Source organism: Bufo bufo, chromosome 6 (assembly GCF_905171765.1).
Source record: "Bufo bufo chromosome 6, aBufBuf1.1, whole genome shotgun sequence".
In the NCBI taxonomy this organism is placed as follows: domain Eukaryota; kingdom Metazoa; phylum Chordata; class Amphibia; order Anura; family Bufonidae; genus Bufo; species Bufo bufo.
The window spans coordinates 283,517,160-283,535,000 of NC_053394.1; the positions used below are offsets into that span (position 1 = coordinate 283,517,160).

The 17,841-nt window shown below is 44.4% G+C and overlaps 1 protein-coding gene across 1 annotated transcript in view; it reads left to right on the forward strand.

Moving 5' to 3' along the window:
• Nucleotides 1-17,841, forward strand: part of KCNH6 (potassium voltage-gated channel subfamily H member 6) — a 270,069-nt gene that overhangs the window by 46,328 nt on the left and 205,900 nt on the right. The window contains exon 2 of the mRNA XM_040435520.1: nt 3,175-3,405. Coding sequence (XP_040291454.1) covers nt 3,175-3,405 — 231 coding nt within the window. The remainder of the gene's footprint in view (nt 1-3,174; nt 3,406-17,841) is intronic.

Consider the following 17,841-nt stretch of genomic DNA (forward strand, 5'->3'; position numbering starts at 1 on the left):
ACAGGTGGAAATTATAGGCAATTAGCAAGACACCCCCAATAAAGGAGTGGTTCTGCAGGTGGTGCCACAGACCACTTCTCAGTTCCTATGCTTCCTGGCTGATGTTTTGGTCACTTTTGAATGCTGGCGGTGCTTTCACTCTAGTGGTAGCATGAGACGGAGTCTACAACCCACACAAGTGGCTCAGGTAGTGCAGCTTATCCAGGATGGCACATCAATGCGAGCTGTGGCAAGAAGGTTTGCTGTGTCTGTCAGCGTAGTGTTCAGAGCATGGAGGCGCTACCAGGAGACAGGCCAGTACATCAGGAGACGTGGAGGAGGCCATAGGAGGGCAACAACCCAGCAGCAGGACCGCTACCTCCGCCTTTGTGCAAGGAGGAACAGGAGGAGCACTGCCAGAGCCCTGCAAAATGACCTCCAGCAGGCCACAAATGTGCATGTGTCTGCTCAAACAGTCAGAAACAGACTCCATGAGGGTGATATGAGGGCCTGACGTCCACAGGTGGGGGTTGTGCTTACAGCCCAACACCGTGCAGGACGTTTGGCATTTGTCAGAGAACACCAAGATTGGCAAATTCGCCACCGGCGCCCTGTGCTCTTCACAGATGAAAGCAGGTTCACACTGAGCACATGTGACAGACGTGACAGAGTCTTGAGACGCCGTGGAGAACGTTCTGCTGCCTGCAACATCCTCCAGCATGACCGTTTGGCATTGGGTCAGTAATGGTGTGGTGTGGCATTTCTTTGGAGGGCCGCACAGCCCTCCATGTGCTCACCAGAGGTAGCCTGACTGCCATTAGGTACCGAGATGAGATCCTCAAACCCCTTGTGAGTCCATATGCTGGTGCGGTTGGCCCTGGGTTCCTCCTAATGCAAGGCAATGCTAGACCTCATGTGGCTGGAGTGTGTCAGCAGTTCCTGCAAGACGAAGGCATTGATGCTATGGACTGGCCCGCCCGTTCCCCAGACCTGAATCCAATTGAGCACATCTGGGACATCATGTCTCGCTCTATCCACCAACGTCACGTTGCACCACAGACTGTCCAGGAGTTGGCAGATGCTTTAGTCCAGGTCTGGGTGGAGATCCCTCAGGAGACCGTCCGCCACCTCATCAGGAGCATGCACAGGCGTTGTAGGGAGGTCATACAGGCACGTGGAGGCCACACACACTACTGAGCCTCATTTTGACTTGTTTTAAGGACATTACATCAAAGTTGGATCAGCCTGTAGTGTGTTTTTCCACTTAAATTTTGAGTGTGACTCCAAATCCAGACCTCCATGGGTTTAAAATTTGATTTCCATTTTTTAATTTTTGTGTGATTTTGTTGTCAGCACATTCAACTATGTAAAGAACAAAGTATTTCAGAAGAATATTTAATTAATTTGGATCTAGGATGTGTTTTTTTTGTGTTCCCTTTATTTTTTTGAGCAGTGTATAATTGTATGGCTCAGTAGTTCGTTTGTATGATGGAACTGTAAATAAACATACATATAACCAGTTCAGTATACAGTTCTAATCACTATATTACCAGTAGGAACATTATATAACTGTTTTAAATGCCTATTTTGGCCTCTTGGTTCCATAAAACACAGCTCTTAGGGTACTTTCACACTAGCGTTATTCTTTTCCGGCAAAGAGTTCCGTCAAAAGGGCTCTATGCTGGAAAAGAACTGATCAGGCATATCCCAATGCATTCTGAATGGATAGAAATCTGTTTAGTTTGCATCAGTATGCCTTCCGTTCAGTCACTGTCAGGCGTTTTGGCCGGACATAATACCGCAGCATGCTGCGGTATTATGTCCGTCCAAAATGCCTCATCAGTCGTGGGCATTAATTCCCATTGACTTGTATTAGTGCCAGATCCGGCATTGCAAAACAACTGAGGACGGATCCGTCCTTCCGGTCTGCGCATGCCCAGATCCGAAAAAACTGTAAAAAAGACTGCAAGACGGATCCGTCCATACGCATGACAAGCGGAGAGAAGGATTCGTTCTTGCAATTCATTTGTAGATGGATCCGCATCCGTCTACAAATACTGTCAGTTGTCACACTGATCGGCGGATCCGGCAGGCAGCTCCGACGTCAGAACTGCATGCCGGATCACACGAACGCTAGTGTGAAAATAGCCTTAGTGGAGTGAATGTCTGTTCAGCTCCTCTCTCTGGTGAATAATGATTCCAGCAGCTCCTGCTAGGGGAATTTCCCACACAAGCTGTGTGTGAGGCTGGCTGTGATTGGTCAAAACTCCTGGGCTGTGTGAGGCTAGCTAGGATTGGCCAAGACTCCTGCTTAGCAACAACAGATTAACTCTATGCTTTCTGTTGTGTCTGCTGTGTCATTGAGCTTACCTTACATTATATAATGAATCTTAAAGGCATATTATTTTTTCTGCTTCTGTGAACACAAAATATAACAGTTATATGACATCCAAAACATAATGTCACAGTAAATAACTCTGCTTTTGTTTTAACACACAAACATAGGAACTGTATTAAGGTTATTGGCAGGTCTAGCTGTATAAACACACAAGCTATATTAGCAACCTAGGATGGGTCTTAGCTGGCCGGCTATGGGCAGTTCCATCGCCAGAACTGCCTGCCGGATCCGGAAATCCGTGTGCAAATGGATAGCATTTGTAGACGGATCCGGATCTGTCTAACAAATGCATTGAAACACCGGATCGTCTCTCCGGTGTCATCCGGAAAAACGGATCCGGTATTTATTTATATTTTTTTAATTTTTAAAGGTCTGCGTTTTGCCGGAACACTTGGTGCCGGATCCAGCATTAATGTATTGCAAGTGTTCCGGAATTTTGGACGGAGAAAATTCCGCAGCTGAAGGATGGAACTGAGCATGTGCAGCCATCTGTGCAGCCAAGGTGGACATAGAAACAAGCAAAATAACAAACAACAGGTGGCGCTATGCAAATACTTTTTTTTTTAAAACTCAGTGCAATTGGTGTTTTGAGAAATGTAGACTCTTTTTCATGGTAAAAACCTTTTAATGGAAAAAATTGTCCATGCACACAACAAAGTCGCATGAAAAAACCGTCCATCGTGGTACATTGTTTCCTTACCCGTCCTGTAGACACTCCATACAGCTTTTGGGTGCCTCTGTAAAGAAACCAAAATTTTTGTTGAAACTTTATCTTCCCTATCTCTATTTCTCTGCAGGTCGGAAGTTCCTGATAGCCAACGCCCAGATGGACAACTGCGCTATTATCTATTGTAATGATGGTTTCTGTGACATGTTTGGCTACTCCAGGGTGGAGGTCATGCAGAGACCTTGTACTTGTGACTTTCTAACGGGTCCAGAAACCACCCACGGCAGCATTACACAACTTACTCAGGCCCTACTAGGATCTGAAGAGCGAAAGCTGGAGATCTTATACTACAGGAAGGAAGGTAAGGAAAATCTATACAACGAAGACACTGAATACTAAAACCTGTATTCCTTCATGTATGAAAAGTGAGACAACTTGACCTATTGGGTTTTGCCTTGTTTCATATGTTCTTTAAATAATATACAAAATAAATTAAGAAAAATAAAAAAATTCTAATTACTAATTTGATTTCCTATACTCAAGTGAGACCATCCATGACTGAATCAAACAGAGATCACCTAAGAACTCAGATGATCTACATCTAAGGTTGGTTCAGCGTGGGTCCATGTAATGCAGCTATAACATGCAGCTGTATTATGGCCTTGAGAATCATCTACTGAGGATCTTGTGTCACTATATGTGTTGTTTGTCATTAGCTTTATTTTATACTTACTGTCTGAATAATTACCGCAATGTGTCAATGTAGGTAAAATTTATACACCTGCAGCTTAGGCCGTTTAGCTCACAGAGGATTGTCTGTACCAGACAGAGGACAAGGTCTGTACAAATCTAGTCCATGCTGTGGATGTAAACAAGTGTAAACAGAGCTCCTACAAATAGTGAGATGAGACAAGGTACGTGCCGATTGCAATATACAAACTCTGGGGAAGGGGGGGGATCATTATACCCCCTACGCCTGTTTTTGGAATAGAAAAGTTGCAAATTGACTGGATTTACCACTTTTGAATGGCATTGCGACTTTTCTAGTTACTATTGGGATTTTTTTCCCGTCCTAGCCAATTTTATGAATTAGGGGTGTGGTAAGGACTGAATGTGGGTTGGGCAATCAGCCCTTACCCATTCATCATTATTTACTCCAGAAACTGTCGTAAATAATAACTGAAATCTATGGCAGAAATCTATGGCCATTCTAGTGCATAGACTGCTGGAGGAGCCACGTAATTTATGACCTGGCTCCTCCAGCAGCGCAGGCCACATCAAGATCATCGTCTGGGCCTCTATTTTCTCCAATCTGAGAGCTCCCTCATATATTGTATAATAAGTTTAAGATCTCTTTGACACAGAAATTTGGTTTGGCTTTGTGCCTTGGCAAAACTACCAACAAAAGCCTCTGTTTTTTTCATGTGATGTGTTTTTATAGTGTTTTTGCTGAATTTTTGTGATGTTTTGGCTTATTTGTTACAAAAAGTATATTTTAACCCCTTAAGGATTTAGGACGTACCGGTACGGCATGGTTCCCGAGTCCTTAAGGACCCATGACGTACCGGTACGTCATGTGTTGTTCCGATCACCGCCGCCCGGCGGGCGGTGATCGTAACCCGGTGCCTGCTCAAATCATTGAGCAAGCACCTTGGCTAAATGCGCGGGGGGGTCCCGTGACCCCCCCGTGTCGGTGATCGCCGCAAACCGCAGGTCAATTCAGACCTGCGTTTTGCGGCTTTTACCTGCGGTTGCGGCGGTGATCGGGCATGCCATCGGGTCCCCATGCGGCTGTAGGGGGGACCTGATGGCATGGAAGGCAGCGCGATGCCTAAGGAAGGCATCGCACTGCCTTCCGGTGGCGAGCCATGTGAAATCATTGTGTAAAACTTACATAAATAAATAAAAATATACATATTAGGTATCGCCGCATCCGTGACAACCTGGTTAATAAAAATATCACATGATCTAACCTGTCAGATGAATGTTGTAAATAACAAAAAATAAAAACGGTGCCAAAACAGCTATTTCTTGTTATCTTGCCTCACAAAAAGTGTAATATAGAGCAACCAAAAATCATATGTACCCTAAACTAGTACCAACAATACTGCCACCCTATCCCGTAGTTTCTAAAATGGGGCCACTTTTTTGGAGTTTCTACTCTAGAAGTGCATCAGGGGGGCTTCAAATGGGACATAGTGTCAAAAAAAACAGTCCAGCAAAATCTGCCTTCCAAAAACCGTATGGCATTCCTTTCCTTCTGTGCCCTCCCGTGTGCTTGTACTACAGAATCTTGGCCATAAATATTGAGTTTGGTTTGGCTGTTAACCCTTGCTTTGTAACTGGAAAAAAACTATTAAAATGGAAAATCTGCCAAAAAAGTTAAATTTTGAAATGGTATCTCTATTTTCCATTAATTCTTGTGGAACACCTAAAGGGTTAACGACGTTTGTAAAATCAGTTTTGAATACCTTAAGGGGTGTAGTTTCTTAGATGGGGTCACTTTATGGAGTTTCTACTCTAGGGGTGCATCAGGGGGGCTTCAAATGGGACATGGTGTAAAAAAAAACAGTCCAGCAAAACCTGCCTTCCAAAAACCGTATGGCATTCCTTTCCTTCTGCGCCCTGCCGTGTGCCTGTACAGCAGTTTACGACCACATATGGGGTGTTTCTGTAAACTACAGAATCAGAGCCATAAATATTGAGTTTAGTTTGGTTGTTAACCCTTGCTTTGTAACTGGAAAAAAATTATTAAAATTGAAAATCTGCCAAAAAAGTGAAATTTTGAAATTGTATCTCTATTTTCCATTAATTCTTGTGGAACACCTAAAGGGTTAACGACATTTGTAAAATCAGTTTTTAATACCTTGAGGGGTGTAGTTTCTTAGATGGGGTCACTTTTCTGGAGTTTCTGTTCTAGGGGTGCATCAGGGGGGCTTCAAATGGGACATGGTGTCAAAAAAAACAGTCCAGCAAAACCTGCCTAGGGGTGCATCCAGGGCCGTCTTTTCGAATGGGCACGCTGGGCAGTTGCCCGGGGGCCCCACTTGCCTGGGGGCCCGCCTGCCCAGTGAACCCACCAGCCAACTTCCCAACCGTCATTTAGCAGCGTTGCCGCCAGGGCCGTCTTTACCAAGGGGCAAAAGGGGCAGCTGCCCTGGGCCCAGTTGCTCCTGGGGGGGCCCAAGGCAGCTGCCTCTTGAGCCCTGCTAGCTACTGCCCCGGGTGTCAGGCTGTCGGCTACACAGGCATCATGATCGTACTGTGTTAATGATCTTAATTCTAGGACCTTAATGAGTTTTGATCTAGGACCTTAATGACATCATTACCATGTGACCAGTAACCTAGCAATTACTGGTCACATGGCTATGAAGTCATCACAGGTCCTATCAGGAGTGTTGCAGAAGTTAACTGTGGAGCTTTTCTGTGTAAAGATTACATCAGAAAAAGGTGACATGGGGTTGTTATTTTAATATACTGTAAACTACTGTATAGTGGGGTGCTGTGTACTGTGTGGGGGGCTGTATACTGTGTGGGGGGCTGTATACTGTGTGGGGGCCTGTATACTGTGTGGTGGGCTGTATATTGTGTGGTGGGCTATATATTGTGTAATGGGCTGTATATTGTGTGGTGGGCTGTATACTGTGTGTGGGGGGGGGGTGGCCTGTATACTGTGTGGTGGGCTGTATAGTGTGGGGGGCCTGTATAGTGTGGGGGGCCTGTATAGTGTGGGGGGGGGCTGTATAGTGGGGGGAGTGCTATACTGCTGTACTGTATAGTGTGGGGGGCTGTATACTGTGGGTGCGGTATAGTGTAGAGTGCTGTACTGTATAGTGTGGGGGGCTGTATCGTGTATAGTTTGGGGTGCTGTATACAGTGAGGTGCTTTATAGTGTGGGGGTCTATACTGCTCTACTATATACTGTGGGGTACTGTATAGTGTGGGGTGCTAAACTGCATACTGTGTGGTGCTGTATACTATAGGGTGCTATACTGCATACTGTGTGGTGCTGTATACTATAGGGTGCTATACTGCATACTGTGTGGTGCTGTATACTATAGGGTGCTATACTGCATACTGTGTGGTGCTGTATACTATAGGGTGCTATACTGCATACTGTGTGGTGCTGTATACTATAGGGTGCTATACTGCATACTGTGTGGTGCTGTATACTATAGGGTGCTATACTGCATACTGTGTGGTGCTGTATACTATAGGGTGCTATACTGCATACTGTGTGGTGCTGTATACTATAGGGTGCTATACTGCATACTGTGTGGTGCTGTATACTATAGGGTGCTATACTGCATACTTGGGGGTTTACATCCACTTTAATCATACAACTAAAAAAACGAAATAAATATAGATATATATATAAATGTACACACACTCTGGTGCTGGTGGGTAATGCTGGTGTGGGTACTGCTGGTGCTGGTGGGTATTAATGTTGGAGTGGCGTGTGTACTGCCTGGGTACTCTACATTGTGACATCACAAAAAAAAAAAATGTTTGGGTTTACATCCACTTTAAGTTATTAGTGCCCCTCAAGTTTTGACTGTAATATCTTATGTGTCCCCCTTATATAGCAATCTTAGAGTTGCCACTCGTTCGAGGAAGTGTAAAAAAGGTGAGGAAAAATAAAGTTTATTACGTGTTGGTGAAAATAACCTTTAGTGCAGAAATAAAACGTAATGTTTTGAGTGGAGCACAGAAGAGGAAAAAGGCTGCAGAGGAGAAAGAGAAAATGTGCAAACTTCCAAAACTAACATCTTGGCTCAATCCAGGTGCAACGTCAGCCAGTAGTTCTGCTCCTCCAGATGTAGCATCCACATCTACATGCACTCCAATTCCAGCAGAAATACCAATGGTATCATTACCTGATCCTACTGCTGGGGAAAATCCACAAGAGGAAATGCCCAATAAATATCGCCTTATTGATAATTTGCATTTTTATTCTAGTGCGTGATTGTGTAGACAGGGCCCCAGTGCACTGTATTGCCCGGGGGCCTATAATGCTCTTAAGATGGCACTGGGTGCATCAGGGGGGCTTCAAATGGGACATGGTGTAAAAAAAAAACAGCATTTTACCAGTGTCATGAAGTACAATATGTGACGAAAAAAACTATCTCAGAATGGCCTGGATAAGTCAAAGCGTTTTAAAGTTATCACCACTTAAAGTGACACTGGTCAGATTTGCAAAAAATTGCCGGGTCTTTAAGGTGAAATAGGGCTGAGTCCTTAAGGGGTTAATGCATGATTTTTTTTTTTTGTGTGTTTTTTTTTTTTAAAACATGTTTTAAAAAGGAAAGTATGAATCCCTAAGGGCTCATGCACACAACCATATGTATTTTGCGGTCTGCAAAACATTGATCCGCAAAAAATACAGATGAGGTCCGTGTGACATCCTTATTGCATCTGTTTATTTGCGGATCCATTGTAACAATGGCTATCCTTGTCCACAAAACGAACAAGAATAGGACATGTTCTATCTTTTTTGCGGAACGACCATGCTAACATACGGAAGCAGAATGCTCACGGAGTCATTTCTGTTTTTTTTTGCGGACTCATTAAAGTGAATGGTTCTGCATATGGGCCTAAAAAAAACACGTAACGGACGCGGAAAAAAAGTACGTTCGTGTGCATAAGCCCTAATTTAGATAAAATGGGTCAGTGATCCATCCGCACTGCAAAAAATAGAACAAGTTCTATTTTTTGCGTGGCCTTCCGCTCTGTGTCTCTGCACAGTATCTTCTGGATTGCGGAGCCATTCAAGGGAATGGGTCCGCCTCTGTGATACAGTGTGCATATGACCGGTTACCGTATATTGCAGACCCACTGTTTACAGGCCGCAATAGGGGCACTGGCCAACAACGGCCGTGTGCATGGGCCCTGAATCTAAAGGTATTGGAAGAAAAAGGAATTGTAAAAAATGTCATAAAAAACACAGCACACATTAGCATATGCATTTTTTTAAGTTGGGACAAAAACAAAACAATGTATGTCTATGGCACAAAAATGCTACCAAATTAGAAAAAAATCATGCTATGATAAAAAAAAGCCATGAATGAAAAAAAAAAAGCACAGCAAGTGAAAACAAAAAGTGCACATTTCCCATAGACTTACACCTAAAATCTGGAAGTTATGTTTAGCAAAAAACCTGTATATCACAGGAATTAATGACTTTTCTTTAAAACATAACTTTTACTAATATTCATTAGAAAATAACCCCATATAAAAAATACTTCATCTGGACACCAATACCAGACCACAATGCAATTATCTTAGTTGCCATTTCTACTTACCTCATCAATGATCCCCTGAAGAACAAGCCTTTACCAACTGGGGAAACGCGTCAGGACGAGGGACGAATATACCTTGGAGGAGTACATCTTTACTCACTTGAAGGGCTATGCCAGGTGACAGTTGAGGGCTTAGCCACCGAGAAGTGGGGTCGCTCCTTTCGGGGCGGATGCTACCTTTGTAGACAGGGGTAGTGTAACGGTTAATCTATGGTGACTCTCCCCCCCCCCCCTCCTTGTCCTGACCTCACCTCTCTATTATCTAACGTGCCAATCAGCTGTCTTCAAAACTGTAAGTTACAATATTTGCTTTATTTTTTGGATTACCACATCCAGTATAAAGTAAGGCTCTTCCGTATGTATTAGGCACAAGCCTAATTATAATTCTTTATATGGGGCTATTTTCTAATGAATATTAGTAAAAGTTATGTTTTAAAGAAAAGTCATTATTCCTTGGATATACATTCTTATCTGCTTTTCGAATCTCATCTAATTTTTCAGCGCTATTAGCAAAAAACCTGCTAAAATAAATTGTTAGTAAACTGGCAGGAAAATAATTTGTGTGAAACCACTGTTAAAGGGGTTGTTTCACTTCAGCAATTGGCATTTATCATGTAGAGAAAGTTAATACAATGCACTTACTAATGTATTGTGATTGTCCATATTGCCTGTGATTCATTTTTCCATCAAATTATACACTGCTTGTATCCAGGGGTTATGAACATCCAGCAGCAGTGGCCGTGCTAGTTTAGCTGACAATATACTAATGTGTTTGAGGGACCGGCATGTACACAGACTTTTCTATAGAAAGCCATCGTGAGCGGTGAATAGAGCGATCTTGCAGGTATCCTCTTATTAGAGCATCACGAGGAACACGGCAGCAATGAGCATGGTCTGTTAATGCCGCCCAAGGGAAGCTTCTGTGTGTGACTAGATATGGGAATATAATAACGCAATAGCAGAAAGTCCCACTAGAGCTCGCCTTACTATTTAGGGCAGCAAAAGAGAAAATCACATTAATTGTTTATTCTAAATTAGGACCAAGAATAAAAGAACAACGAATAAGCACGAAAAGGAAGGACGCGATTCTCACTCAGACATCACCTCTTGGAGGGTTCCAAATCTTCAGCTTGTAATTTGTGAGAAAAATATTCTGCAGCATAATGTAAAGGCACAAAAAAAAACAGTGTCTATACCGCGACCTGAAGAATTATTTTACACATAAATGTTGCACTCAATATAGTCCTTCCTCTCCATTGAGCCTCTAAAGCCGGATCCCAGTGATCGCACATGATATTAAAAGACTGCGGCTTGTCATGCCAAGGTCGTGCCGGCTTTTAACACAACTCCCTGGAGACCTCTATCCCTGATTGCCGCGTCCTATAATGGGTGGGAATGCACAGTGTCCATTCTGCTGCTGCAAGGTGTGAAGATAAGTAATCCACTTGACTTGTTTGCTTTATGTCATCACTTACTCCAGATATAAGGCTGGCTTTGCATGTTCAGGTGTTTTTGATGTCGTTTTTGAAGCCAAAGCCAAGAGTGGATTTAAAAAGAGAAGAGGACTCAGTCTTTCCTATTTACGTGTCCTCCCTTTATGATCCAATCCTGGCTTTGGCTTCAAAAATTGCGTAAAAAAACCTGAACATGAAAACCCAGCCTTATGCTTTAGATGCACCTCTGCTATACTATGCAGTTTTGCTGCCTTGTGGGGGAAGCACATTGTTTCAGTATCCATGAGGTAGGTCTCATGCACACGGCCATTGCCCGGCTGTGTGCAATTTGCGGTCCCCAATGCACGGGCAACAGCCGTCTGGCTGCCACAGACGGATCCAGACCCATTCAATTTAAATGGGTTCATGATCCGTCTGCACCCCTAAAAATAGAACACTGTGCAGAGGCACAGAGAGATATCCCATGGAAGCGCTCCCTAGTGCTTCCGTGGAGTTCCGTACCACACCTTCCAGATTGCAAGTGAATGGGTCTGCATCCGTGATGCGGTGCAAAACCGTCCGGCTCCCGTATATTGCGGATCTGCTTTTTGCATGGAGCAATACGGGCCCAGCCGGCACACATTCGAGCGCATGAACCCTAAGTGTGTACAAAGAGAGTGTGGTATCTGCCAACCATCCCCTTTAATTACAACACAGCTTCTGTGTTCTACTGTTGTGGATCTTTGCATTAAAAATAATGTATCTGGTAACCAGTATAAAGGTTCCCCTAGGTCAGATGTCTTCAGGCCAGTGGCGTAACTACCGGGGAAGCAGGGAGAGCAGCTGCTTCGGGGCCCGGCGCCCCGGCAGTGTGTGTGACAGTTTATTTTCAAGTTAGTTAAATATCGGCCTTAATGTTCAGGGCCTCTTCACAGCAGCAGCGGCTGACCAGGCCCCCTCGCTAATGTGATCTAATCTTACTGTCTCCTAAAGTCGAACCCACAACCTCCAATGTATCAGTGGCAAAGCATTTACCCTCACAACCATAAAGGCTGCATTGAAACTGATTGAAAAAATATGAGACTTCTACTGTTATAGCTGGCTAAGTGTACATCTATACACATGACAGCTGCCCCAACACACCCAGCACTGCTATATCTCTATATGACAGCTGTCCCAGCACACTCAGCTCTGCTATATCTCTATATATGAGCAGCTGTCATGTGTATAGATGTACACTTAGCCAGCTATAACAGTAGAAGTCTCATATTTTTTCAGTTAGCAGCAAGGCAGCTCTTATGGTCTTGTGGTTAGATGCTTTGCCTCTGATACAGAAGGTCGTGGGTTCAAATCCCAGCAGAAATTTTTATGAAATGCAAGCACTGACTCCATATATGGACATACAGGGCGGGACACAATATAGGGCGGGACACAGGAAGAGGCTGCATCGCATCGCTGACATGGAGGTAAGTAGAAGTGTTTATAATTATTTTTTTTAATACCCGACTGTTACTGCCATGGGGGGAGCGGGGGGGGCACTTGATACTGGCACATGGGGGGAGGGGGGTTGGCACCTGATACTGGCACCTGGGGGAGGGGAGGGGGGGTTGGCACCTGATACTGGCACATGGGAGGTGGGAAGGAGAGAGGCACCTGATACTGGCACATGGGGGGGGGGGGGAGGGGGTGGCACCTGATACTGGCACCTGGGGGGAGGGGGGTTGGCACCTGATACTGGCACATGGGGGGGGAGAGAGGCACCTGATACTGGCACATGGGGGGGAGGGAGAGAGGCACTTGATACTGGCACTTTTTTTGTGGGGGGGGAGATGACACTATGATACTGGGACATGGGGGGGGAGGGGGGGTTGTCACCTGATACTGGCACATGGGGGGGGAGAGAGGCACCTGATACTGGCACCTGGGGGGGGAAGGGGGGTTGGCACCTGATACTGGCACATGGGGGGGAGAGGCACCTGATACTGGCACATGGGGGGGAGAGAGGTTGGCCCCTGATACTGGCACATGGGAGGGGAGGGAGAGAGGCACTTGATACTGGCACTTTTTTTTGTGTGGGGGGGGGGGAAGCGATGGCACTATGATACTGGGACATGGGGGGGAGGAGAGAGAGGCACTTGATACTGGCACATGGGGGGGTTTGGCACTATGATACTGGCACATGGGGGGTGGGAAGGAGAGAGGCACTTGATACTGGCACATTGGGGGGGAGATGGCACTATGATACTGGGACATGGGGGGAGGAGAGAGGCACTTGATACTGGTACATGATGGGGGGGCATCTATGGGGACACTTACTGGCACATTATTGGGGGGCATTATGGGGGACACTAGGCCGGCAGCCTATCAGAGGCCGGACACTGAGGGGCATCTACTGGGGCACTATATATGGGGCATTTTATACTGGTACATTATGGGGGGCACTAGCAGGAAGGGGGGAGAGGAGAACTATGGGGGAATTTATTGGGGGCACTATATAGGGTTATTTTATACTGGGACATTATGGGGGCACTATGGGGACATTGGCTCAACTGGGGGCATTACAAGGGGGTATTTTTGCACTGTCACATTATAAGGAGAATTATTACTACTGGGGGAGGCATTATAGTGGGCTTTATTACAACCCCATGGTATGACCCCCTAGTAGCAGCACCAGCCTCTCTCTGCTCTGCTATCCCTCTGCCCCTTCTCCAAATCCTTATTATGAAATCTTTCTCATTAGGATAAAACACAACATCAGCTCCACCGAGCCCCCGGCCAAAGTGTGGAAGTGGCGTCCGAGATCCCAAGGGCCAAGTAACTGTAAGTTTTCATATGAAATATGTTTATGTTATACACATATAGCATCCACTGTGCCACACAATATACAGTATACCGCTATACTGTGCCACACAATATACAGTATACCGCTACACTGTGCCACACAAAAAACAGTATACCTCTACACTGTGCCACACAATATACAGTATACCTCTACACTGTGCCACACAATATACAGTATACCTCTACACTGTGCCACACAATATACAGTATACCTCTACACTGTGCCCTACAATATACAGTATACCTCTACACTGTGCCACACAATATACAGTATACCGCTACACTGTGCCCCACAATATACAGTATACCGCTACACTGTGCCACACAATATACAGTATACCTCTACACTGTGCCACACAATATACAGTATACCGCTACACTGTGCCAAAGGAGTGGGGTTTACACAGGAGGAGGGAGGTGCGAAGCGCGCTGGGGGGCCCTTACAAATATTTGGGGCCCAGTCACTTCTAGTTACGCCCCTGCTTCAGGCCATCATTCACATAAGAGAAAAGTTGGTAGGACTGGACACTTATATTACATCTATGGCAGCCTCCCAACTTTCCACAAACAGATAATGTCTTAGGAAGAACGGATAGGGCATGTTGAATTTCACAGCCCAATCTTTCTTGTTCTTGGGGGAAAGAAGCTCTCTTTTATGGACACCTTCAGTGCAATTTTTTATGATTGCATTTTACTCATTTTTCAATAAAAAAAAAATTTCAATTGGTCTTTATCAAAAATGTTGCTGTTTCTGAGAAAGAAGGGTTAAAAATAAGTCTGTTTGCAAGTCTGTTTTCGTTGAATCCTGTCATCTGATGGCTTTTTTTTTAGCTGTTATCTATGATCTCCTGAACTCATACATTTTCCATATAGCTCAATTCTTATTAAACTGATAAGAATATGGATTAAGTGAGTGTTTATGAGGTCAGATCAGAGATATGAGCTACAGATGAGCCATCAGGTAACAGGATTCAAAGAAAACAGACTGTGACAGCTTGCATACAGACTGATGTTTAACCCTTCTCTCTCAGAAACGGCTCAACATTTTTAATAAAGACCAACTGAAAAAATGATTTTAGCCCAAAACGAGTAAAGTGCACTCATAAAAAATACCCCTGAAGGTATACCTAGCCTTTAAAATCTGTGCCATTTACCCCCCCCCCCCCCCCCCCCCTTCTGACCAGGCGCATTTTAATTTTTTTTCAGCACATGCATCATTTCTGTTTGTTTATGTAAAAATGTTGTGCCTTTTTTCTGTAATACATGGGGCTTTATTAAAATATCATTTTTATTTTAGCTTTTTTTTTTTTGCCTTTGATTGTATGAGATATATAGATTATCGTCACCGGGTTGGGGTTAGAAGCTGTGGTGTGGCATGCAGTGTTTTTTTTTTTTTTTTTTTTTTATTTTATCTATTTTATCTATTTTTTTTATTTTACACTTTGTATAAGGTCATACAAGACCTTTGTTGGAACATTTTAATATATATTTTTTTAATTTATTGATTTCTCCTGAAATTGGGGCTGACATACAGTAGTAGACCCAGTTACAGTTTGGATACAGCCCCCAGAGAGGTAGCAGACGAGTATGCAATCTCACTGTAGTGCTGATCTGGGTCTGCTAAGACCTAGCAGCTTGAGCAGTCACCCGGGCTCCCGGCAATCACATGACAGCTGGGAGTTAAGCAGGAATCAGCGGTGCAGCCACTTGGCCTCATTGAGTACTGTGTCTGCAGGTATCGAGAAGGCAGGGATAGTGAAAAAAACATCCCTGCCTGCTCTAAATGGGAGCCATGCTGTCACTGACAGCAGGCTCCACGCTCCCACAGCTGCACAATTAGTGTGCAGCTGCGGCCTCTGTAAGGATATTATAAAACATCCTTACAAAGATGCTTGGCGACCACCCGTACATATATTTTCACTGAGCAGTCGGCAAGTGGTTAAAGGGGCTGTCCCATTCTCAACATTTATGGCATATCACTAGAATATCTAGCGATATTTACCTCTGGAACCCGCTCCTATCTCCAGAATGGCCTTTCCATTCACTGAGATGGGGCTTCTATAAATAGCTGAGAATCTACTGGAAGGCAATATGCGTGGGGTGTCTCCCATCCCCACAGTAAAGGTTCTCGGTGACTTTATTTATAGTTTTTTTGCAGTGTCCTGCTCTTTCATTTGATCTTCACACTATCATTATGTTATTTTTATATTTTTCTAAGCACTTTGCCGGGAATTGATGCGTCCTGTCGTGGATGGTTTTTGATAGTTTTTTAATGTTTGTCTGCTTGTCTTTTCTTTGCATCCTTAATAAACTATTCTGATTTTGTATATAATTTTGGTGTGCTTTAAGTACCTGTGTACTTTGTGTTTTTGTGCGACTCTCTACACAAGTGTTTCCTATTGTGGCGAGATGCCAGACTGGTCTATCACAGGTCTTCTGAATGCCTGCAGGTGAGAAGCCTAGAACTTGCTAAGGTTGGCCCCTGCTGTTAGGTGTCCCTGCTCCAAACTCTACCTCGGTTCCTTTGCATCCCAATTTATTAACTGCAAGAACACGGATGTTCCAGGTGTAACCCCTATGCTGATGACAACTAACTCTTTACATGCCAACGCTATACAGTGCAGATTCACATAAACTACAGTGCAATCTCACAATCAAGTCTGCAGCACCCATTACAGTATACATCTTTTGAATGGCCTACAGGACGTGGTTTGATGCACAGGCAATTATTGGGAATAAACCAAACTGAATGATCCCAATAATTGCCTGATAGTGAGTTGAGGTGTTAGTTGCATTTACAAAGGCGACGTGCAGCTATTAAACACTGGAGGAATTTATCGCGAGGATAAGATTTTAAGTCAGCTTTGTTTAAGGCCGCAGAACGGACCAACGGATGCGGACAGCACACGGAGTGCTGTCCGCATCTTTTGCAGCCCCATTGAAGTGAATGGGTCCGCATCCGAGCCGCCAAAACGGCGGCTCGGATGCAGACCAAAGCAACAGCCGTGTGCATGAGGCCTAAGACTGTGTTGGCATACTATGCAACAAATTTATCAAATGTCACTCTTCATTTGTTATATTTGAGATATCTGTAAACCTAAGTCTTTTGTCTACAAATGCTCCAGTTTTCCTATCTTACTCCTGTACTGGAGTGACTTTGTGATTATTTTTTTCAGACTTTTTAACAAGTGCCTTTGATATAGTCAACCCACCCACTTTTCAAAACTCGTGAGTCAGTTTGTCCCTGATAATCTGCCTGTGTAAAAAGAGCCTTACAGGGTTTTTCCAGGATTACTATGACTTTTTACAGATATCGTTATACAGTTTCTTACTTCATGGACATCATCCTTATGCTTATGGTTTTCCACTTTGGACTCTCCTGACCCGTTTTCACCATGTAAACAAATCCCTCTGGTTTGCATCCATCCTGGGTATAGAGCTTCCTGTTGTATCCAACCAATCCCATGATGCATTTCTCCTTTCCCTGCCACAGTCCTAGCACCACCCCTAAAAACAGCTATACATAGACACTCCCCTTTGAATCCAGAGGGAAAAAAGCAGGCCGGTTTGATAGCTGCATTTATACAAAGCGGCAAATAATGCGAGTTTGTGAGATTTCGCGTGTTTGAGTTCAAGTGTGTGTTTGTATTAAGTGTGTGACTTTAGATTACGTGACTTGAGATTCAGAGACTTTAGGAGGAGACTAGTAAATTAGATTCTTATCACTGCACTATATTGTATTTTTCTCTTTTCTTGCATAATCCCAACTTAGTATGTATTCCATTATTGACAGCGCAGTCCAGTGCACATCTTGTCTAATGTATGCAGTCCTGGAACAGCCGTTTGAGGGTGCATATGTTTGTTCAAAATGTGAGCAAATTGCCCGTTTGGAATCGCACATCGAGTATCTAAACAGGCGAATTTCAACACTGAGAAGCGTTGACAATTTGGAAAAGAGTTTGCTGCTCACTGAGCAAGCACTCTATGGGGTAGATGTGGGGGAGGGTGGTAGCGAGGAGGCTCAGGAAAGTGAGGTAGCTTGCTGGGTAACAGTTAGAAAGTGGGGTAGAGGGAAGAGTGCCACACCCCAAAAAGTTTGCACGGTTGGCAGATGAGGGGGATGTCAGTTCAGGGATAGCACTGCTGCAGCCAGACACTTCCTCTGCCAGTCAAGGGAATGTCAGCTCCAGTAAGCAGGGGACCAGGAGAGCAGGGCAGGCCAGA